Here is a 23,249-nt window from a genome sequence, read left to right as displayed (position 1 = left end):
ATTATAGACAATGATCCAAAAAAATATCTAATTTTTTTATCACTTCTTATAATTTTTGATGTCATTTTTTATTATTTTTTGATCAATTAATAGTCAAAGTTAACTTTTATTAATATTAAGGGTTTAAAAGTTGTGGGAAACAATTTTTATGATAAATGAGTTCAGGATTTATAGTGTTACTGAACTTAATTTAAAGTTCAAAAAATAATTTACTTATTTATCCATCCAATCTCAATGTTTCATTGCTTCATGGACATGTTGAGAAATGCAACAACTCCTGCTATTAGTTTTAATTTGATTCGATGTTGTTTCGTTATATATTGATTTTTTTCGTGAGAAAATACAAAAAGTTAACACAAGCATTTTTTTCTTTTCATTAGGGAAGCTCTTTAATTATGATTGTCACCTCCTAGAAACCATGAAGAAAGTTAAAGATTTTGTTATGAAAATTTAGACTATCACCTTCAATCACATATTCAAGAAAGGTAATTATGGATATACTAATATGCTTGTTCATCAGGCCGTTCAAGAAAATTTAAATCTTTTGATCGAAAAAAATTAAATCTTATTATTTTTAATTATTCCCTTTCAAAATGCATGCATATCCCTCATGCATGAAATCTAAATGATATGATTCACTACTACAAAAATCTAGATGTAAGATGCAAAAAAAAAATGATAGTTAAAAAAAAATATGTCATACAAAAGGTGAGGTGGGTGATAGTTAGAAAATAAATGCATGTGTTTAAAATACCCATCATTTATTATTTTAAAATAAATTATGAGAGTTTAAAAAACCTGTCATATATAGTTTTAAATCTTTTTTTTAAATCAAAATAATTAAACTTTAAATGATGGGTGTTTCAAAAAATCATCGTTTAAAGTCTTCACAATAAATGACAAGTGTTTGAAACACTCATCATATAAAGATTCAAATCTAATTTTTTTTAAAAATAAAAAAAGTAAATTTTAAATGACAAGTATTTCAAATAACTATCATTTAAAGTTTTCATAATAAATGACAGGTATTTGAAATGCCCGTCATTTAAAGTTTAATTTTTTTAAAAAAATTAAATTTTAAATGATAGGTGTTTAAAGTATAATAAATGATAAGTGTTTCAAATATCCGTCATTTATTTAAATAAATAATAGGCATTCAAATACCCATCATTTATTCCCTCATAACTATATATGACAGGGATTTTTAAAAGCCCATCATATATGCTTCTTTTTTAATGCTCTATTTTTTCTTTCATTTTTATTTTCAACTTGTGTTAATAGTTTTCTTTCTTTTTCTGCATTGTCTCACCCAATCTGTTCACCCATATTTCAACATGATTTTGTTGTTGTTCATCAAAATCTGCCGAGTCCATTTGAAATTCTAGCCAATTTAATGTTTTTCATTGTCTGTTCACTCAGATCTAGAACAAAGCATGTCATACATTCAAAAAGAGAAGGTATAAGGTTTGAATAATACTAATGACTATATAATTTTCATGATTTTTATGAGTAAAGGACTGTAAAAAAAAAAGCAACTTTAACTTGGCTGCCCGTTTTCTTCAAGATTTGTCCCATGTTCTCATCTCCTAAGCTACCAAACATAAACATGTGCTGTTTAGTTATTGCTTTCTTGGATGAAGATTTTGAATTGATGAATTTATTCATATTTAATAAGATATTTATTATTTAACTAAATTGTTTTTATTTGATCTTTTGCAAATAGAATGTGAACGAGAACTTTACAACTGAGCAAATGTTAATAAATTTAATTTTGAATTTATTTTTACATTTTGTGGAACTTCTTGGCAATTGTTAGAATCTTTTCCCTACTTTTAATGAATTCTATTTTTTATTTTATTTTAAGTTGATTTTAATCTAAGTTCAATTGGTATTGTTATTGTTTGAAAATGCTATTATTATTGTTTGGATATAAATTTTGCATAATTGAATTGCTATACAAACAACCCCCTACATACAAACCAAAAAAAAAAAATTAAAAAGTGACAGTTATTTAAATGATTATCATTTTTTATATATTATATGGTAGTTCTTTACAATAACCATCATATATTCTTTTATCCATTCAGAATGATTAAAATGAATGAAAGAATCCTTATATGACGGGAATATTTGATTGTCACATATAATTAAGTATATATATGATAGGGATATAACTATCGGGAGAAAACTTTAAATGATAGGCCAATTATTATTTATAAACAAAAATAATCATCATTTATATTTCTTTTTGTTGTGGTGATTTTCGCATCACTCGCACGGAACCTCCGTGGCATCGTATTGAGGAAAAAAGAAGAAAAAGAAAGCTTATTTTAGGATTTACATTATATTTTATTTTTCTAAAGATACCCTTTTTCAAGTAGAATTACGGGAATAAAAAGCCCAAAACACCTCAAGATCATGACGCTTTTATAAATTGAGCATTCGAGTAGCTTTTCGGAAAGCTCCTCATTTATTAACACGTCTCCCTGGTTCACTATCATCATTCGAGGTGATAAACAAGGATAATTTAGAGATTTCACGTCGTCAAAAACTTTTTGGTGCTTTTCACTTCATGTGCTGTCCAACTATAATATTTTTTTTTCTTAAAAAAAAAAAAGATTTTCCGCTCACGTGCTTACAGCAGCTCTTCGTTCCTATTTATGCCCCTTCAGTTCATTCTATCATTCCCCTTTCCCCCCACTCCCAATCTCCCTCTCTTGCTGTTCTGCGTTATTCCGGCCAGATGGAGCAAAAACCGGCCGTTGTCATGACTACGTGTCCTTCGATTCAATCTGTTACTGCGTCGTCCATGTACCCCGCTGGCGGCGGCCTCTGCGACTTTGACAGGATCTCGTCAGAGATGGATCTGGATGAGTTTATGGCGTTGGCGACATTATCAGGAATGACTAATGGATCCGTGAACGACGAGGACGTGAAACCGGGGGGATGACGCGGATGCATTCTTCGCACGGGAACCACGTTGGAGCCATTTTTGCCACGTCACCAAGCGGTTTCAATCGCTAGCTTGGGACGTGGCAGCCTCGCATCTAGCACACTTTCTTCGTGACCGTGCTTAAATTGGCAGCTTGTATAGTGCTAGTATATTGTCACTAAAATCATAATAATCATCATGATATATATGAAATTTGAATATGAATTACTGTGCAAATTTTGCTGGCCTTGCAAAACATAACCTCACGGACGCGGACACATGTATTGTCTGTCTTTACTTTTTTTCTCTACAGGAGAAATCTGAGTAAAAATCTATTCCGAATGCTCATTTTTACCCCAAAAAAAAAGTAATAATACTTTTATTCTAGACATTTTAAATGTTATGTGAAAAAAAATTCGTAAGTAGTTGTGCGATTGTAATTATTGTTGTCCCTGTAACAGCCTTCTTTAAAAGTGATCTGTGGGACCCCGATATATGATGTTAAAAAAGCAGTTATTTTTTCTTGAATGATTATTACTAAGTCGGGCATACTAAATTGCTAATACCCTTTTGGCAGTGGAAATTCGTTCACATTTTTCTAAAGGGGGTAAAAAAAAAAATGGCCCCATCAATAGGAGTTTTTGTAATTGGCTTGTTAACGAGGCCTGACCTGTTGTACGGCTTAGTGGAAGTTTTATTTTGCTATTTTCTTGCTTGCCCTGTTGCCGATAATTTAGATCACTGCAGAGGGTTAATTTTGTCATTGTGATCAAGTTTTATTTCTTCGCCCTCTTCTTTGGATTTATTCACACTTCGGCCTTTCCTGCTATCGTGATCTAAATTTTTTAGCCCAAAGTGACACTATAAGTTCCCTACTTCATTCTCAGATGCACTGAACAAATGCATCCAAACTTAAACCATTTTTTTTAAAAGGATAAGATTTAAATATTAAGTCTCATATACTTAATAAATTTTATCGAATCAACTAAAGACAGATAAATTTTAATATATTGATAATATTAGCAATAAAAATTTGTTAATCTATAGAAAATACACATGTTTCAATTTAATTGAAAATAAATATCTTAATATATAAATTTAATCATATAAATTTTTTCTTTTTTAAAATACATTCTATTCGGGCAAATTTATAAATAGCATGGCTTCTTAGAATTTTTACGTTATATATTAAAAAATGCATAAGAACCATGAAAAAAAAAAATAAAAATCCATTGATTATATTCCGCCTGATATATCATAGAAAAGGCAATTTTTCCAATATTTTTTCTATGAATAAGTGAGAGAATATTCTTTTGGCCAGTAATGACAAAAAAAATGTATGAAAATAATTGTCTTGATCACCTAGCTTTGATACAAATTAAAGGTATCCTCTTAACTAATCTGCAGCCAACCTCATCAATTATAAACCGAAACATGTTAAATCGGATCCCATGGCTTAAACAAACGAAGCGGAATCTCAATATAACAATAGCATCAAGTGATTATTAGTATTTGTATTTATATTTTTTTAGTAATTTTTTGGTCATCTGTCATGTAATTAGATTTTACTTGATGATTGAATTAAATATTGAATTTTAATTAAGAATTCCAGCTCAATTATCCAGACTTCCTGCAGGAAACCGCGAGTGAATTTTCTCACTGTGGTGGATTAGAAGATAGCATTCCCTGGGCCCAGAGCATCACACCCAGTCGTTCTCCCATTTCTACCATCACTGACGGTACGTTTGGCTTAAGGATTTGAAGGCAAGGGAGATGGAGAAAGTGTATAGTACTAATTCTATATATCATGTTTGGTTCACTTGAAATTAATTCCTTTTTCCATTAAAACCCCACCAGATCATTCCATTAAAAAGAGAAGAAATAATGTACTATAGCTCTAGGATACAATACGGTAAATTGTTATTGTACCTTTCCCATTCCTATCATATTTCTACTATATCAAACATAGTAACACATGATATTTTCATCTTAATTCAGATATGCTAAATAAGATCATATATAAGCCATGCGTGCATTCCAATTCTCATTTTCATTCCCATTCTTTTAATTTATTATTCATTCTATCATGACAAACATATATACCTGAGTGTTAGTCATCTATTTGTGATACCGGTAATGCTATCCACATACGTTGTGATTCCTTGAACGCTACTTGCCAGTTGGAAGCCCTATGTCAGCTAATAAACCAAACCCAAGAGATAATCAAGCGAAAGGAGCTTCAAGTGGTGAGCAGTCTGACGAGGATGACGAAACAGGTTTGAACAGATCATGGGTTACACTGATGATAAGCGGGACAGAAGGTATATTGAAACACTCCAAACAGGTCACAACTTCATCCTCCCCCTTTATTAACGTGTTATCATCGTCTCAGGAAGAAATCTAATCGAGACTCTGCAATGAGATCGAGAAAAAGAAAACAAGCGCATTTGGCTGGCCTTGAGTCACAGGTAACGAATTTTTGGGGAGTTCGAGGTATTTGATTGAATATTGGTCTTTATTTATATAACAAGAATTATTGCCCCCGGTAAGATATTCGAATGATCGGAAGTCATATTTTCTTTGCGTCTGCATTAATTTTACCTAGTATTCCAACTTCCTTTAAGAAATTTTGAACTTTTTTGCTTTTTCAGGTTGAGCAACTAAAGTGGAAAATGCAACTCTATCCAAGCAGCTTATAGATGCTGATCAACATTATCGTGAGGCTGATACTGATAACCGAGTGCTGAAATCAGGCGTGGAAGCCTTGAGAGCTAAGGTAATGTTAATGCACAGTATATCACGATCAATCATTGGGAGATAAACTAATTTTAATATATGATCATCTAAAGCCGAAAGTTACTGAATTACTGTTTGGGAGAAAAACAAAGAAAAATAACAATTAGGTTCCAAGAAAATAAAGTAGGAATCGGAAAATAGGCTCTAAGGTTAGACTTAAAGATAGCTATACGAGATATCTTTTCACCGACGAAATTCTGCTTGGTAATTAATATTGTTCTTCCTAACTAGGATAAGCCAAACAGTTAGAGTCAAGCTGATATATATTTAGGCTCTTGGCTACCTTGTCTTCCCTGTTTCAGAAGAATGAGAAAGGAGAAAGGGGAAGAAAGGATCCCAGTATGTTCAGCAAGCGAATATATATAAATCAACATTCATTAATTGTTGCTAAGGAAATATGTGTGTGGTGTATCTAATTTTAGGTGAAGTTGGCTGAAGATATCGTGGCTCGTGGTCGCGGTTCTTTAACCACTTTGAACAGCCAGCTTCTTCGGGCTCAGAGTCACCGCCTGAACCCACATAACCTGCCCCGAATGGCACACGTGTCTCCGACCATCACTTCCCATGGAAACGATGCCTCGTATTCTGCCGCCATGACGGTTGGTGCTCAGAACTCAGCCCTTGGACTTGAGGACCTTGATATATATCACCTGTAACAATTTCAAACCCTGGAGTCTTGAGTGATACTGCGAGCTGTGTGACTGATGGTGTTTGGGTCCAGTACTACACTTGTAGGTTGCAGCATCTGTGTCGTTATAGGATGTCTTGTCTAGTCAAGTAGACATGTAGATTGGAAAGTTGAATGGTAGATTTGGTCTACTGTAAAAATTAGTAGTAGATCGAGTTAATCTGTCTTGAATGGTAAAACTGGGGTTTAATTTGCTTTTTATTGAGAACGATCCGCTACTTACTTATGATTGACTTATTAATTTACTTATATCTGAGTAAACTCAATCGGTCTAAAAGTTGTATAATTTGATTGATATTGTTGCTCCCTACTCTTCATGCATGCCCGTCCATTCCATCAGCAAAAGCGTCTTTTCTTTTCCCTTGTATTTCGTTCTGTATTAAAAGAACCTCCTCTCTTTTCCGTGGCTAGGCTTGGCTCTAGTGTATGTGGGCAGCTATTATTTAGGCATCGTACAATAGATATTATATCTTTATGTTGTTTCGAGTTCGGCGTGTGCCTTAATGTGCTCACTGATAATGACAATGGAATGCACAATTTTACGAAATTAGTATTCCAGAATGATAGCCAGCAAAACCTCCTGACGAAGTCAAATTCTGTTGATGTAATAAAAAAATAAAAAAAAAACCAATGTAACGCATTGGTAAACTACGTTATGTGAAGGAGGAGAAACATGTTTTAGGAGGTGTACCAACTACCAGTTCATACTTGGCCTCCCTTTTTGTAAGAAAAAGAAAGATGATATAGATCGTTTTTCACTTGCATTGTTTGGCGACATTATACTATTCTTTAGGGAAGCGGCAAGAGAGGAAGCATAAATTATATCAAGGTATACAGAAGAACTCCGCAACATGGGGAAAGTTAAGAGAGAAAAATTAAAAGACGGTGAAATAGGGATGTCAGTACAAGAAGTTGGATGGTGATCGAGGTCAATCAAATATCTTCTTCTTCGATAAATACAATCAATCCAGACAATTTTTTTTTTAAAAAAAACAGATAGATATGGAGGATAGACTTACATATGCCTATATGGTATATTGTAAACAGGTAAAACATTCAAAAATAAATTAATTTTTTAATTCTTTAATTTTTAATTTATTTATAACTTAATTCTTTAATTATAATTTATTTTTGATTTAGTTTTTTAATTTTTAACTCACTTTTAATCTAATCTCTCAGCTTTTGTTAGCTTTATTTTTTATGTTAATTTAATTCTCACATCAAAAAGTAAAAAAAAGGTATTTTAGATAAAATATGAATGTTCTCTTTATTCCTTTTACTTGATAAAAAATTTAAAAAAATTAAAAAATAAGAATCGAATTATAAATGAGATAAAAATTAAAAAATTAAATTGTAACGACTCATAATTAAAAGATTAAATTACAATGAATTATAATTGAAGAATTAATTTAAATTAAAAATTAAAAAATTAAAAGACTAATTTTTTCAACATTCAAATAAAAACATATTGTTGTAATACACAATCGCCTGTCTTGAGAATCTTTCTTGGCAGCAGTGCTCGCCGCTGCGTTACTGAAACTATCTTTAATTAATACTATCATGAACTTATTTCATTTATCTGATCCATTGATACGAAGAAAAGATGAAAATCGCTTTAATTCCAGTCAGAAATGTGGAGCAAAAAAATGACATCAAATAACACCTATACGAAATTGGAGGAATATTTTCCTTTTCTTTTATCTTCTCCCCTGTCACATGGATGCACGTTTTCGTGGCTTAATGAATAAAGGGGAAATATAAAAAATATAAAACGTAGTCAAGTCTTTGAATATAAAGTCCGCTAGGCTACATTTTTGTCAGGATTATCTCGAACCCCAGCTTTGGAATTAGTCATAGTCAAAATTCATCTTATTAATCTGCTAAATAGTCAATCTCCATCATTTTCCTACTACACGAAGGTCAAAGGACCTGACAACCTAAGGTTAAAAAAAAAAAAAGATCTGACAACCTGTCATCAAGGACCGACTCGCAATAACGTTGATTTAAATTTAAATGTTCTGCATTTATTTCCCACAAAACTAAATTTAATTAACAAGAGTGTGAAGATGAGATAAAAGCTTAATAATCATGCGTTAATTACCTCCGCGAACCATTGAAAGTGAAAAATATAAAACAAGGAAACGAAATATATTGGTAAACATGTGGCGGTAGTAAGAAGGAATTATATTGATGCTTCGACTAAAAATTAGAAAACAAATAAGGACTAGAACCTAAATACACTGTTTTTCTTTGACGAATGAGAAGCCAAACGAAGAAGCATCCATGTCTCCTTAATTAGGTGGTGCTTTAACCTCAGCTTGGCATTTTAATATAATAGCTTAAAAAATGTTTGAATAATTTTAAGAAATTAATAAACCTATTGCAGGAAAATAAAATTAAAAGACTGAATAAAACATAAAATAAAAATTAAGGATGAGATTGAAATAAACTACAATTCAAAATGTAAAATAAAATAAATTAAGGATAAGATTGAAAAAATTACCGTCAAGAGTAAAAGATTAAAGTAAAAATAAATAACAAGGCGAATCCTTCCTGAGTTACACAATGTAATATTGATTTTATTTTATATTAGCTGTTGCTAATATATAAATTTAAAATTAAGTCATATTATTTATCATTTGAAAGTTATTGATATTCACGTGAATAAATAAAGGTATAAATATAAATGAAATAAGAGGACGTAGATGATTTATGATATATCTGTTGCTTTCTTCTCCTCGGGACCAAAAAATTATGCCTCCATTGCTTTGGTCACATCGCATGTTCTTTAGGATTTTGGACAATTAATTAAGCTCCCTTAATCTTAGATGAGGTTCAGTTGAAGGATACTAACCATTATATTATAATCTAATGGTGTTGAGGTAAATAACTTTATTTTTAAATATAATTTTGCAATTCTCTCTTTAACACTTCTAATTTAATTTTTTATATCGCTCCTAAATATCATAAAATCACAATTTTATAATCGATACATTTAATTAAGGCTAAATTAAAAGAGCGCCGGTGCTGACGGTTGAGGGTCCTAGTGATCGAGATGGGACCTTTTCTTTCTGGGCTAAGATACGACCTTTTAAAAAAAAAAACATTTTTTTTCCAGAGCCGAATCCGCGACTTTGATTAAACTATTAAAGGTTAGATGAGATCTACTCGCATCCGGGTAGATTCAAAGACCAACCACATTAAATTAAAAAATTAAAATGCATCTGAAACTTTATATAAATAAAGAAAAAAAACTAAATATATGTATCATAAAATAGACTTATTTATATATAAGCTTTGCAAAATTTTAAATTACAGCTAGGTCTTTTTAGGCTTACATGTAATTTAAAATTAAAATGTAGAGATAATAATGTCCAATATATTATATCAATTAAATAATTTATAATAATTTATAATTATTACTTTAATTTTTTACAATCATAATTTTAATTTTTTTACATCAAATATTCAAATCTTTTAACTATTGAATGTATAAAGTTATAATTATAAAAAATTAAAGTGATAATTGTAAATTACTGATAAAGCAGTTGTAAATAATTAATGTTAAATTTTATTAATAATGCATTATCAATTTAATTGTTAGATGTATAAAATTATAATTATAAAAAAGTTAAAGTGATGGTTATAAAATGTTGATAAAGTAATTTTAAATAATTGATTTTAAATTTTGTTAATAATACATGTTAAATTTAACTATTAGATATGTAAAATTATAATTGTAAATAATTAAATTATAAATTATTAATAAAGTAATTATAAATTTAATAAAAATATTATTATTTTTATATTTTAATTTTAAATTATATTCAAGATTTTAAGAGATTTAATTATAGTTTTAATTTTTTTTTATATTTATTTGTGAATGAATTTTCTTTACGGAATTCATACGTAATATTCCCATGAATAAATGACCACCAACACGAACCTACTCCTTTCGTGATGTTTGATGAATCTAAGCATACGTGGCACTACCTTTGAGCTGCAGCTTGGTCAATGCCTTGACTGTTTTAAGATCAACGGCTGCGAAAACCACCACGTCAGTGGAAGGAGCGGAATCGGTTCTGCAAGTGGTTGGAGAAGCATTGCTCTGCCGTCAAACACTACACGGACGATAAAACGTAAAAAAATAAAAATAAAAATAACAACAACAACAACAACAAAATGGCAGGTATTTATAATGTGTTTGATGCCGCACCGCGAAGAAATGAATATCATTCGGTGTCTGGTCCTCGTTTGTATTTAGAGTTGCCTGGCTTTGTTGGCGGCAATTTCATGGCGCCTCCGAAGCTCCTCGTTCTGCTCGCGCTTTTCCTTGCCCTAATTTACCCCCACATCAGGGCCGATGTTTCCGTCGACAGAGGCGGTGAACCGGATGGCTCCGTTGGAGTAAACGTAGTCGACGGCGGCTCTGATTTTTCGGCTCTTGAGATCGAATTGGATCAACTCAAGTCCAAGATCCTTACTCTTGGTCAGTTCTTACTAGAAATATTCAAATTAGTTTTTCCTGTCCTCCTTTATTTGCTTCGAACAATTTTAGTTTTAATATTTAGTTGATGATAAAATGGAAGACTAAAAGAAGAGAGTAAATCTGAGAATAGTTGTCGATGATTTTTCCCCCCTTGGGAAGGGGGGACAATATCATTGTCGTGTCCATTCGGATATTTTAGTGTCTATTAGGGCAACTATGAACACGATTTCTTCAAAAAAGAAGAAGAAGAAGAAGAAGAAGAAGAAGAATCCTGGAGTTTGACTCAACTTTTTAAGATATGAAATTCAGAGTGATTGATGGGTGGAGCTTTAGTTTTTGAGCAGTCCAAGGTTGTTTGTCGCGTATTAAACTGATGAGGTTGAATGAAATTATGGCGCGGCTGTTATTTAATCTTAAATCCAGGGTCGTCAAGTTCATAGTCTGATGAACAATACTCAATTACTAGAGAATTCAAAGCGTAAGTTTAAAATTGTTGTTAAATCACATCTTAAAAGGGGAGAGGGGGTGAAAATTGTTTGCCTTTGATAGCTTGAGATTTCTTGTGGAAGCAGGATTTGAGCGATTTTGTCTTCTGGGTGAGTAAAAATGGTTTGTGTCTTACGACATTGATGATATATCACCTTGTGTGTTTATACGTGTGTGATTTAGTGCTTGTAAAAATAGTTTTGCGATTATGCTTGACCTCCAACGAGGTGGGTTTTCATTCTTTTTTCTTATGGCTAATGGTTTCTAATTTTATTTGAAGATTCTCAAATCAGTGAAAGATCTCAAGAAGTGAAGAAGAAAGATGTAATAATAGCAGAAAAGGAAAAAATTATTCAAGACAGCTCAAATACTATTGAGTCCCTGCAGAAAGACATTGTTGCCCTCCAGGTAAAAGCTTGAGAAGCCAACTTTGCTCATCCTGTATTTTGTTTTCAACTTGCCATGGAAATGTTGGTTATCGTGTTACTTCAGTTCAAAGACATCAAATGGTGGAAGTATACTTGGCCCCCAAAAATGTTATTAATAATCCAGTTCTAACATTTTGAAACACGGTTAGAGATGGACTGCATATCCTAAACTGTGTCGTAATCTCTAACTGTCAATTTTTTTTTTTCCTTATAGAAAAAAGGGACATCGTATGCTGAGGAGCAGGTAGGAAAGGCTCATGCACGTGCTGACGAACTGGAAAAGAAGGTTAGATTTAGGATTGGTTGGATCATGAAATTTTCTTCGATTCATTTACCCATTCAAATACTTTTTTTATATAGGTTGGCAGGCTAAAAAGGGAACTAGAATTACAGAAGAAGGAAAAAGTGTCCTTGGAAGCCCGGGTAAATGAAGCTGAGAAGAAGATTCACGAATTGAACTCAAAACTAGCAGATGTAAGTTCAGCGTTTGTTTAGATTGTTTCTATTCTGCCTCAATCACATCCTATATTTGTAATGTTTTGGGAATCAATTTCTTATATTTACAATTGAAGTGGAAAGATATGTAGATTGTATCTGTGTATTTGTTTTTGTTGGAGTCATGTATCTAAATTTCTCTGTTGAAAATACTTATGCCAAATTTCCCTTCCCCCCTTTATTATGAGGTTCCTAGTTAATAGTTGATGATTTACAAGCATATCCAGTGTACCCTTTTATGTGCTGTGTCCATATGGGAGAGTTTTTAAGGTAATGAGGAAATTACTGGTTAGTTTGTTTCTGGTTAGACAAAGCGTGATGCCAAACTCTCTCTTCTACTTTTATTGTGTGTTGCTAGAACATAAGCTCGGCTATTATCATATTTCCACTGTTCTATTTATTGCTGTTGGCTAGTGGATGATTCTTCTATCATGCGAAAGCTAGTAAAGGACAAGATTGCTTGTTGTAAACCAATCATCTTAAATGGTGGTGACAACATATAGTTTATTGTTCACCAAACCAAGTTCATTATTTTAATAATAAAGAAAAAATTGTCTGAGGATGATATGCTGACTCGAGTAGTGACTCTTCACAGCTTCAAAAGGTTAATGAGGAACAAAAGAAGGTGATTCGTAAATCAGAGCGTGCTCTTAAAGTTGCTGAGGTATGTTATTGCTTTGGTTTTTTCCTCTTCATCGTTCAGGTGCTTGGTAACAATTTTGATGGCTGCTCTTTTTTTTTTTTGAATTAATTTTATTTAGGAAGAAATGTTTAAGGCAAAGCTTGAGGCAACATCCAGAAGGGAAGAGTTATCACGGGTAATAATTTATGTGCATACATCTAATTATCTTTCCCAGGTGTAGTGGTAGACAGTTACAAATCTTTGAATTAGTTCAGGCTAATTACCATTACTGCGCTTGGTGCTGAAATAGTTTTCCCCCAAGTTAAACAAAGTAAACCTTGTATGAGCGACAAGTTCACCTATGGCAGCTGGGATTCAAGGGAAGTTTTGCAAATGATAAGCGGCAACAGTATGGTGCTTGATTTTAAGCAAAATCATTTGTTACGTACTGATTGAAAACTCTTGTGGGAGTGGCAGATATGACTGCCTATTTTGTGAACCATTGTTGTCGGCTAGCTGATTTAAGTGAGCGACTTGCTGTTGTGATACAGTTGGCTTGCTTTTGCTAGCCATTCAAATATCTTGATGTGATTATCTGATGAAAACGAATCAATCTTAGGAGTAAAAGTGATTGAACATATAGATGGTATCATTCTCAAGAGAGCTTTAGATGATTTCATGTGGTTATTGAGGGAGATTAACTGGTTTTAATTTTGTTTCCCTCAAGCACCTGCTTCCTGCAGCTAGTTTTAGTGAGAGATTTGAAAATTTCTTTCAGTTCTCTGGTGAATAGTAATTGTAGGAACAATCTTTTTGTTATGTATTTGGCATCTACTGATGCATATTGGTCTTATTGGACCAGGTTCATGGCGCTTGGCTTCCACCTTGGCTTGCTGTGCACTTAGTCCACTGTAAGGTGAGTTGATGTCTTATCCATCATGATACTCTCTGAAAGTGGTCTTCTTAGTAAGTTCTGATTTATTTGTTTATTTATTGCTAGTCCTTGGTTGAGGTTCATTGGAACGAACATGTGAAACCTGCTTGGGAAGTGATTTCTCGGAAGGTAGTTAATTGGTTTCTATTGATACATGCGACACGTCTGATCAATAATAAATTGTTGGTTTAATTATTTTAAATTTTAATCTCTACAACAGGCACTAGAGAAAAAGGCACAAGCTGAAAAGTGGGCTCAACCTCATCTGGAAACCATAAAAACTGTGAGTCATTTATTCACCAGGAAAAAATGCAAATAATCTTCTATTTCTCATAGGTTTTTCATTTGTTATTTCTAGATATGTTTCTGTATATTCGTGTGGGTATAATGGAGCAATGGGCCATCTGATGGCATGTATTTTTAAGTTTTTCATTTTCTAGAAAATACCTTATAATGCAATGACCATGACCTGTGGGTAGAAGACGAGTTCCCTTGAGAGTTTTTTTGTTTATTTTACTTGTACTAGGCAATGTTATCATATGGAAGTTGCTTTGTTTTGTATCTGTGAAAATTAGTTGATTTGTTCAATACCCTGGTCCAGTTTAATTATTTTCCCTCTAATTCTTTCTTTCATCACTTCAAGAAATGGGTCCCTGCTGCAAAAGAGCAGTGGTCTGTGATGAGAACGAGTGCTGAACCTCATGTGCAATTACTAACTGCAAAAACAGTTGAAGTTTACAAGGTAACAAAAGATGCAGTTACTCCACACTTTAACAGGTTACAAGAATTTGTGAATCCTTATTATCAGGTACATGTTTCACCATTTTATCCTTAGGGTTTTCCCCTCGCTGATGTGCTACTTAGGGTATTTTCCAATGAGTGACAGGAAGCTAAAAGGTTCACAAAGCCATACATTGATCAGGCTGCTGTTGCTGCCAAACCTCATGTTGATAAAGTCCAAGTGGCTTTGAAGCCTTACACGAAGAAGGTTATTCATGCATATGGGAAATTCTTGGAATCAGCTACTGCATATCACAGTCAGGTATTATGTTCAAACTTTACTGGTGCCATCAAATATTTTGCAAAGCTTGTTGCGATTTCACTATGGGGGGAGTAGGTGTTGTTTCCTGGTGGAAGATCCATCCCCTTGAATGTAAACAAGAACTGACATGGTATCTTGTAATTCTACATTGAAGTGCCTTGTTATTGATTCATCGCCTGAAAGTGAACAAAATGCTCCCCATTCTCTTGGGGTTACTAGTGGGAAGACAATCCTTTTCTTCCTTTTGCATAATATTCCAGTACAGTATCATTTGTTGTTTTCTGCGTCTGTGTTGTATGCTTAAAATTTAAACTTAACAAGTATTAATCTCTGGATGGTTGAGCTCTTTATGCTTATGAACATTCTCCGGTTTTCTCTGCATGAAGTGGTTCATGATGGCTCTTGAAATTCTTCGCCTTTGTGTTTGTTTCTTGTCTGACCATGGCTAGTACATTAGTCAAAGGTATCATTGCACAATTCTTGACTTCTATGTAGCCCAAAGTTGAGGGGCCAAGCATGATTCTGTGGTGATGCTTGAGGGGACCGGTTTGCTTAAATATATTATAATTTTATACTCTCAGAGAGTCCAGTTGACTTTTCTGTGACTGTTCATCAAGGAAGTATTGACCATGTTATGGTATTTTGAGTGTTTATTTATTTACTTTTATTCAGGTCCAAGCTGCTGTTCAGGAGACGCTAAAAAAGCATGAAATTACAAGACCTCTGGCTACCAAGGAGTTGGAATGGTTTGCGGTTTGTATCATATGGTTTTTTGTGTCCTGTTACTGAATTGACAATCAATGATTAGATTGTGTGACAAATGCTCTATCAACTTGCAGGCCTCTGCTATCTTAGCCTTACCTGTTATTTTACTGGCTAGAGTTTTCTCTGCCATTTTTGGGTCAGTCTCTAAAATATACTTCTTCAAAATTCTTATGCTGAATCTGTTTTCTTTGTGTTATATAAGTCTATATTTGAAATTTGGGGCTGGTTCAAGTTCTTATCTGTCTGCTGCAGCAAAAAGGGAAATAAACGAGTTCGAAATGTAAATTCCCACCATGCACGCCGGAAAGCTAAAAGAGGGCATCCAGACAAGTAGATGCCACATCCTTGTTTCCTGCTTAATTTTTGAAAGGGCAGTTTAGGTATGCTTTACCATCATTGAGGTAGATAGCTCTCTATATGATGTGAAGACTCTAAAACCCTAGTTTTATAGTCTGTTGCCATACATAACTAGATTGTGAGTCCACGCTTTGCATGTTTGAAATAAGTCACACTGTTTATGATTCATGAATGGTCCGGTTTTACACGGATGTCATTGTGCTTATATGGGAATTCTGAGGAGAATACCTGTGTAAATTTTTAAAAGAACAATCCCTTGCTTATCCCAGACAGTATCCGTTTCTTTTAGCTTCCACTTTTCCACTAGTTCTTGGGACAATCCCCTGTTTAGCCATGCTTATGAAGGGAAAGAAACTACTTATTTCTTTGGTGAATTAATTATTTTTGGTTAAATGAGGTACTTGGCTGTGATTCTGTAAAAGGGGGGGGGGGGAGGCGGTTTGGGAGCAAAAACTTGAAGCTTCTCTTTAGGAGCATGTACGAAAAACAAAAACAGTTTCTTGAAGACAATTGCATCCATCTTCAAAATCATTAATCATTATAATTTCTTCTAACCTTCGTATACTGTTTTAAAAGTTCATGTCGTTTTATTATAATTTGACAGTAAAGATATATTCTATAGAAGATGAGCCAAACACTAACATTTGTCAAACTTTTTATTGAAAGATTCTGCCACAAGCAAATGGCTTCTCTCTTATAATGCTTCTTGTGAAACTCCATTTGTAAAAAATGTTTCTAAACAAGCAGAAAACTGCAGCAATCCCCAATTGGTCCATGATATATCTGATTTGCGTCACTTTACCCTCAGTAGAGTGAAAGAGTGACAGTGGGGAAGGTTTCTTGGGTGTGTCCCCAACTGGACATCCTCTTCGCTTTGTGATTCACATCATTTTACTCTGTCTCAGGTTCTTTTAATTGCAGTAAGACATGAGTGGTGAACCTATCTCTTGTAACTTTCATTTCCTTCAAAATCCCTCACCTTGCAGGGTAAGGAATAGGCATGTGAAAGGTGCCACTGTTGGTCATATGTATATATTCTGTCAAGTGTCATGAGTGGAACTATGGGGAGCATGATTTAACTCTTGCACACTAGCAGTTTCTTATTGACATTGCGTTAAGCAATTTACCATTTTATCAGGGTGGTTGAGCATTTTGGCCAATCTTTCGGCTTTACCATTATCCTGCTATGTCTCTGAAACTACAATGTTGTCATTTCTTGCAGATGGATTTTCCTGGTCTCGCGGGCATCTTAGGGGCTTGAGATTCCCTTCTCTTTGGATACTGAAGCTTCTGCATTTGGTCTTTGGGAGAGTTTGCTTTAGTGATGTCACACTGTGGAGCTGGACACATAAGATGCTTAGATGTTCTTGTAATACGGCTGTGCTATATTTTTTTATTTTACCTTCTTCTCTGTTGAAATTAAATTCTCAACATATTTAGATGTGTCCACGTCGATATTTGTTCATCATAATCAGAGTCAGATGTGGTTATTGAGGATATCTGATGGAATTTAAAATTTAAGAAAAGAAACTAATTTACGGCTTACTCTTCAGTTCAGCCACAACTGGACTGTTCGTACTATTTTCATGCGACTGCTGCCGACATAAATCAATTGCCGATGGGTGGACTATCCCTTGTTTAGATGGGAAGAAAAAAAAAATTGGAAAGAATGTTGGGAAGAAAAAAAAAATCTTAAAATAGAGATGTTTAATACAAGTGTGATATTTTTATTGTTTTAGAAAGAAAATCTAGTGATGAAAGGAGGTATGATATACAATAATTGTGTTTGAATTAATGAAGATTTAAATTTATATTTAAATTAAATTTTTTATTTGGATACATAGGTTTAGAAATCAAATTTATTTTAAATTATAATTTTTTTTGTAATTTTAAATTTTAGTCATTTCAAACTTTTTATTCTTTTAATATTTTTACTATTATTACTTTTATAATTTTTTTATCTTTTCTTATTTCTTGTGAAATGAAAAATAAAAATAAACTCATCATTTTTTATATTTCATTTTTATTTTCACAATTGATCAATCTTCTTTATTTAAAATTTAAAATAAAAAAAACTCATTTTAAATTATAATTTTTTCAGAATTTTAAATTTTTTTATGTTCTAATTGTTTGAAATTTTAATTATTTCAAACTTTTTCTTCAATTAGTACTTTTGTGATTTTTTTTATCTTTCCTTATTTCTCATTATTTTTTATATTTCATTTTTGTTTTCACAATTCATCAATTTTCCTTATTTATAGTTTTTTAAATTACTTAACTGAAGAATTTAAAGAGATCTGACATGCAAGATTTTACATTTAAAATTTAAATTTAAATTCATCTATCTAAACATTATCCAGATTAATTTGATAACAACCCAGAGTAGTGAGAGCTGTGGGAGTTTTTGTTTCTGATGTGGTTTGGAGAGAAATTAGTTTTTTACTATTAAGATGAATATTCTTCGTCTCAATGTGCGTGTGAACTGAATCGTACATCTGAATCAAGGGTTTATTTTTTCAGTCCTTTTTATAAATTATTTTTATCAATTTTATTAATATCAATATAAAAAAAAGTAAATAAAACAAAGGTGTATAAAATTTTAAATATGCTCTTATATAATAAATTTAAAAAATAATATTCTGTTACTTTCTTTTCTTTATTACTTTTTTATGAAGAGAATTTTAAAAAATACTTTTTAAATATTATTTAAAAAGTTATACATAATTTATAAATGAGATTAAATAGATTTTATAAAATATATTTTATAAATATGACCGGAGGGAGTGCATGTTAGCATAGGCATTATTCCACCTCCCCTAAACCAAAAACAAAATTTCCTTCTTGACGAAAGCTGTTCAGTAGAAAATAAAGTAGCAGCTAAATTTCAAGCTCGAAACTCATGCGTGACAATCTTATCCTAACAAAAAAGGTCAAAACGGGATCGAAGGAGGAAAAAAAAAAAAAAACGAAAAATTCCTCGTCTATTTATGATTTGAATGCTCGATTTCCTTTATTTTAAACCAAATCTCCCATCTCTATGGAATATCTCTATACCCAATGATGCAAGTGGCGGTGACTTTTTTAATTAATTCCTTTTCTTTTAGTTTTCATTTTGTTATTTTTTTTGGAACAGAACAACTAAGCTCTTGTATTTTTAATTTGTAATTAATATATTTAAATATTTTTAGCAAAAATAAATATGTATACCTCATTATGCTGTAAATAGTGGTCTAATTTATGAGAGTAAGTAGACCGGAAGATGTTTTTTCCGAACAAATGTAAATTTTATTCCAAATATATAAAGACGGGGTCTTGTGAGTCTTAACAAATTAATGGTGAGTAAAATTACGGAATATTTAGGAATTAGGAAAATGTAATACAATGAGTTCCTTCTGTGCATGCCATGCTTTCTTTGCATGTATTCTCATCATTAATCCTCAATATCAATACATACATACCACTACATATAAAATAAAAAAAATTATGACAAGTTGCACTATTTTCAAAATATTATGATATATTTGGATTAATGAGAATTTGAATTTGGATTAAATCTCTTATTTGGATGCACAAGACAAGAAGTTATGAATTTAAATTTGATTCAAATTCAAATTCAAAACTATTTTTTTATTATAATTATTTTATAATTTCAAAGTTATTTAAAATTTTAGTCACCTCATTTTCATTTCTCATTAATTGAAAAATATAGAGGCACCCATCATTTTTAGTTTTCAATTTTTGTTTCAATTCTTGACTCATCTCTTTTCTTTATTTAAAATTTTTTAAACTATCCAAACAAAAAAAAAATTTAAATGCATAAATTTTAAATGTGAAATTTGAAATACCAGATTTGAAATTTTAAATTTAAATACAAATCCACTTATCAAAATATTACCTTACAGAAGTTATAAGGAACCGAATTCCTAAACTGCTCCCTTCTGAATTGGAATTATTAATATCTGCGGATGTAAATACCACTCGTACATAAAAAAAAAAAAAGAAAAGAAAAGAAAAGAAAACGATGGATGAAATCAGGTAGCTTTGCAAGTGAATCATGGGAAATAAGGGAATAAGCATGCATGCATGGAGCAATATATATAGCCAGTGATGATACTCAAATGAGAACATAAAGAAAGTCCAAAAAGCTAATTAAAAGCTTGGTGAGGTACAATATTGCGATTGTGGGTGTTTACCCAGTTGATCATCAACTTATAATTAAGAACACTAGAAAAAGCACAGCCTTAAGGTAGACGATATCCAACTACACAGTTTCATAATTAAATTTTTCATATTGGAAAAAAAACAAAAGCTAATTGACGAACATCTCCCCATCAAGTTAGTAGGAAGCCCAGTAGTTATCTAAATCCACACATTGGTCCATCCCAATGAACCTGTTGCTTGGACCAATATTTAGGGTTGCTCATTTCTGCAGCACCATACCCTACATGATCTGCTCCATTAAGAGAACTGCCAGCTGTCATCATGTTGGATCCTACATCATGCGGGTTCATCGGCCGGAAAACGGGTTGTCCGGTGACTCCTCCACCTCCGGTGAGATTCAAGTTGAGGCCAGAGATCGTGAATCCTCCGGCTGCAGCTGCCGCAGGATAGTTGAGCTGATGAGCATGGGGTTGCATTGGGAGGTTGATACCAGTGGTTGAGGCCGACCCTCCTGCTGCTCTCAAAACCCTAGCAACCTCTGCCAGGTCAGAGGCACTGTTCACGTAGTTCCTTCCGTAGAGGAAGTGAGCAGAATTAGGATCACCGAGATGCATAATGGACGGTCCACAATGTTAGGAGCAATGTCAAGGCTATATGGATTCACCCCTCTCGTGTGGTTCGAAGGGTACTTCTTTGCTCCACCACTCTTCTGGAACACTCTGCAAACTACCCATTCATCCTGCTGATACAGTTACAGATATAACGCATATCAAAGTGAGCCTCTGCTATATATATTCATGTGTATATAATGTGTTAATACATACTTCTTCCGTTAAAATATAAGATATTTTGACTGAATCTTATCCCTCCATAAAGTAGTTACCTACTTTTAAAAGAACTCTATCTTTTTTATTCATCCCTATTAAACATCCTATAATAAATAGAAATCACTATCAATAGGAAAACTTTTGAAAAAAAGGTAATAATTATACATCAAAAAACTAAAAATGTCTTACATTTTTAAAAATCTAATCCTTACTAATTTAGTTCTAATTCTTTGTCAATAATTATATCTTTATTTATTTTTATTAAACATTTTTGATACATATCTTGTCATAATAAAACTTGTCTGCGTGTGTTAACCTTTTTGAGATCACTTGGATAACGTGCAATCCATATATAAGATTGTTATATGTTAACTAATGTTGACATGTTGATGCAATCCAAGAATACATAATTGATATGATGATATCATGTTGGACTGCTCTGATCTCATAGATAGAACAAGCCCATAATAAAATATATAATTTTATAATGAGGAACAGAATTTCATAGTATTGAAATCCAGATGTTGAACTGGGAAATCATTGAACCAGTGTCTTAATTGATTGAATGAAATGCCTTTTAACGACGAGTAACTTGTGGATTTGTACGAGGAGGAGGAAGGTGTTTGGAAGATTAGAAAAGAGAGTACCTTGTTGTGCAGTCGGAAGGAAGATTTGGAGTGAAGACGGTACTCGTGCATGACCCAGTTGGATTTCTCGCCTCTGGGGGCCTCTGCCTGTAGAAAAACCAAAGTCTTTTCATGCCAACCAACTCCGATGTGTGACTGTTGAGGATTTCCTTGTCTTTTCGGTGGTCTTCCAGTACCCCGTGTTGGTCGCCCTGTTGGTTCTCACGCCCGTCGGGTATTTCCGATCTCTCAGACTGAAGAAGTACCACTCTTTCTCTCCCATCTTCGCCTTACCTATTTCATCCCACAAATATTCATAAGAAGAAACCCTAGATGGTGCGTGCTTTTTAGTTTAAATGATTGACGAACAAACCAAGAGATGAGTGGATCTAGGAGTTGAGAGAGTGAACGTTGAGAATTACTTTTCCAGTATATATATATATATATATAGGAAGGAGAAAAAAAGTACCAGGGAGATCCCAGGGCTCGCACTTGTTGAGATCGACATCTGTGACAGCTCGAGCAGTGAAAGTAGAATCAGAGATCTTGTTGAAGAGATAGCTCGTGATGAGTTCTTCATCTGTTGGATGAAATCGAAACCCTGGAGGTAGGGTTTCCTCCTTCGTCCCACTTCCTTCCATTTCCTTATCCCTCCCTTCTTTCCTCGCTTTCTTCTCCTCCTTCTGTTCCACACACAAACCCAACATCATCATTTCGTTATTTCATCAATTTCTCAAGAGCTTCATTCTATACATGACCCCTATATTCTCAAACGAAGATGAAAGAAGCAATTAATACATAACGCTTAATGAGGGTGTAGAAGCAGACGCTTACTTGCATGGAGTGGAAACTCTTGTTGGAATGGGGTTTTGATGCTTTATAATTAGTGTTTCGAGATGATCTTTCGTTCACTTGCAGAAGAAATTCTGACTTGACGGATACTGCAACATATGAAAAGTTTGAAGGTATTAACAAGGCAGATTTCTTACGAGTAATCGATTACCATGCATGACAAGTCAAGGGATTTATGCTTAAAGGCCATCACCAAAAAGAAAGAAAAAGGAAAAGAAAAAATTTTGGGGGGGGGGGGGAAGAAGTGTGTTCTCGAAGCTTTCACCAAATGTGGGTCTTCACCTTCAAGTTGCATACACCAGCTGTGTAATTACCGAGAGACTTGCATTCTATCATCGTTAACTTCTATTCAATGACCATCTTGCCCCCGTCATTATGTATATATTCAATTATTTCATTAATAAAAAATATCCCTACAGTGTTTTGGGTTGCTTCTATAAACATTATGATATTTTGCATCCTCATTTTAATGGCTTGGATTCTTTATTTTATGTGTTGTATGTATATAGAGTATCATGTATTTTAAAAGGAAGTGATAAAAAATAATATAATCATACTTAAAAGTTACTTGTGTTTATTCAAATTATTACTCCCTTCGTTAAAAAATATAAAATATTTTTTAAAAAGGTGGGTGTTAAAAAATGTAAAGTATTTTAGTCTTTTGAGGTATAATTATTGTCTCTTTTTCAAAAGTATCTTTATTGATAATAACTTTATATTTATTATAAAATATTTAATAAGAGCAAATA

General features: G+C 32.8%; 2 protein-coding genes, 1 long non-coding RNA gene and 1 pseudogene across 4 annotated transcripts; 3 read left to right on the top strand and 1 right to left on the bottom strand.

Moving 5' to 3' along the window:
* The first annotated feature begins 4,566 nt into the window (after positions 1–4,566).
* LOC129303444 (uncharacterized) lies at positions 4,567–5,254 on the top strand. Its single transcript, XR_008591491.1, has 2 exons — positions 4,567–4,671; positions 5,113–5,254. It is a non-coding gene; the product is annotated as an uncharacterized LOC129303444 (long non-coding RNA).
* A 95-nt stretch (positions 5,255–5,349) lies between these two features.
* Positions 5,350–6,682, top strand: LOC129302033 (basic leucine zipper 9-like). The gene is made up of 3 exons (XM_054940695.1): positions 5,350–5,425; positions 5,590–5,708; positions 6,151–6,682. The coding sequence occupies exons 1-3, from the start codon at positions 5,350–5,352 to the stop codon at positions 6,382–6,384; spliced, it is 429 nt and encodes a 142-aa protein (XP_054796670.1). The 3' UTR covers positions 6,385–6,682.
* Positions 6,683–10,597: 3,915 nt separating this feature from the next.
* On the top strand, positions 10,598–17,579 carry LOC129303373 (uncharacterized). 2 transcript variants are annotated; one of them, XM_054942660.1, is made up of 15 exons: positions 10,598–10,905; positions 11,672–11,799; positions 12,034–12,105; positions 12,180–12,293; positions 12,910–12,978; positions 13,076–13,132; positions 13,799–13,852; positions 13,937–13,999; positions 14,091–14,153; positions 14,514–14,612; positions 14,757–14,912; positions 15,585–15,665; positions 15,752–15,813; positions 15,930–16,057; positions 17,257–17,579. In XM_054942660.1, exons 1-14 carry the CDS (start codon positions 10,599–10,601, stop codon positions 16,009–16,011), a joined length of 1,407 nt encoding a protein of 468 aa, XP_054798635.1. In that variant the 5' UTR covers position 10,598; the 3' UTR covers positions 16,012–16,057; positions 17,257–17,579. The 2 variants fall into 2 exon arrangements, with proteins under 2 accessions (XP_054798635.1, XP_054798634.1); XM_054942659.1 differs by having other exon boundaries at positions 14,514–14,678.
* A 2,535-nt stretch (positions 17,580–20,114) lies between these two features.
* Positions 20,115–22,826, bottom strand: LOC129303858 (NAC domain-containing protein 92-like; annotated as a pseudogene).
* Positions 22,827–23,249: the final 423 nt, after the last annotated feature.

This window comes from Prosopis cineraria, unplaced genomic scaffold (genome assembly GCF_029017545.1).
Source record: "Prosopis cineraria cultivar Desert tree isolate PC_DT_omini unplaced genomic scaffold, ASM2901754v1 PC2, whole genome shotgun sequence".
NCBI classification, from domain to species: Eukaryota; Viridiplantae; Streptophyta; class Magnoliopsida; order Fabales; family Fabaceae; genus Prosopis; species Prosopis cineraria.
The sequence above is the reverse complement of the archived record's forward strand: the minus strand, read 5'-3'. Positions and strand labels throughout refer to the sequence as shown.

Coding starts and splice junctions, on each gene's coding strand:
- LOC129302033 (XM_054940695.1), top strand. CDS start 5,350: ATGAGATCGAGAAAAAGAAAACAAGCGCATTTGGCTGGCCTTGAGTCA. Junction 5,426..5,589: donor GAATTTTTGGGGAGTTCGAG/GTATTTGATTGA, acceptor TTTCAGGTTGAG/CAACTAAAGTGGAAAATGCA. Junction 5,709..6,150: donor TGGAAGCCTTGAGAGCTAAG/GTAATGTTAATG, acceptor ATCTAATTTTAG/GTGAAGTTGGCTGAAGATAT.
- LOC129303373 (XM_054942659.1), top strand. CDS start 10,599: ATGGCAGGTATTTATAATGTGTTTGATGCCGCACCGCGAAGAAATGAA. Junction 12,294..12,909: donor TGAACTCAAAACTAGCAGAT/GTAAGTTCAGCG, acceptor GACTCTTCACAG/CTTCAAAAGGTTAATGAGGA. Junction 13,133..13,798: donor GAAGGGAAGAGTTATCACGG/GTAATAATTTAT, acceptor TTATTGGACCAG/GTTCATGGCGCTTGGCTTCC.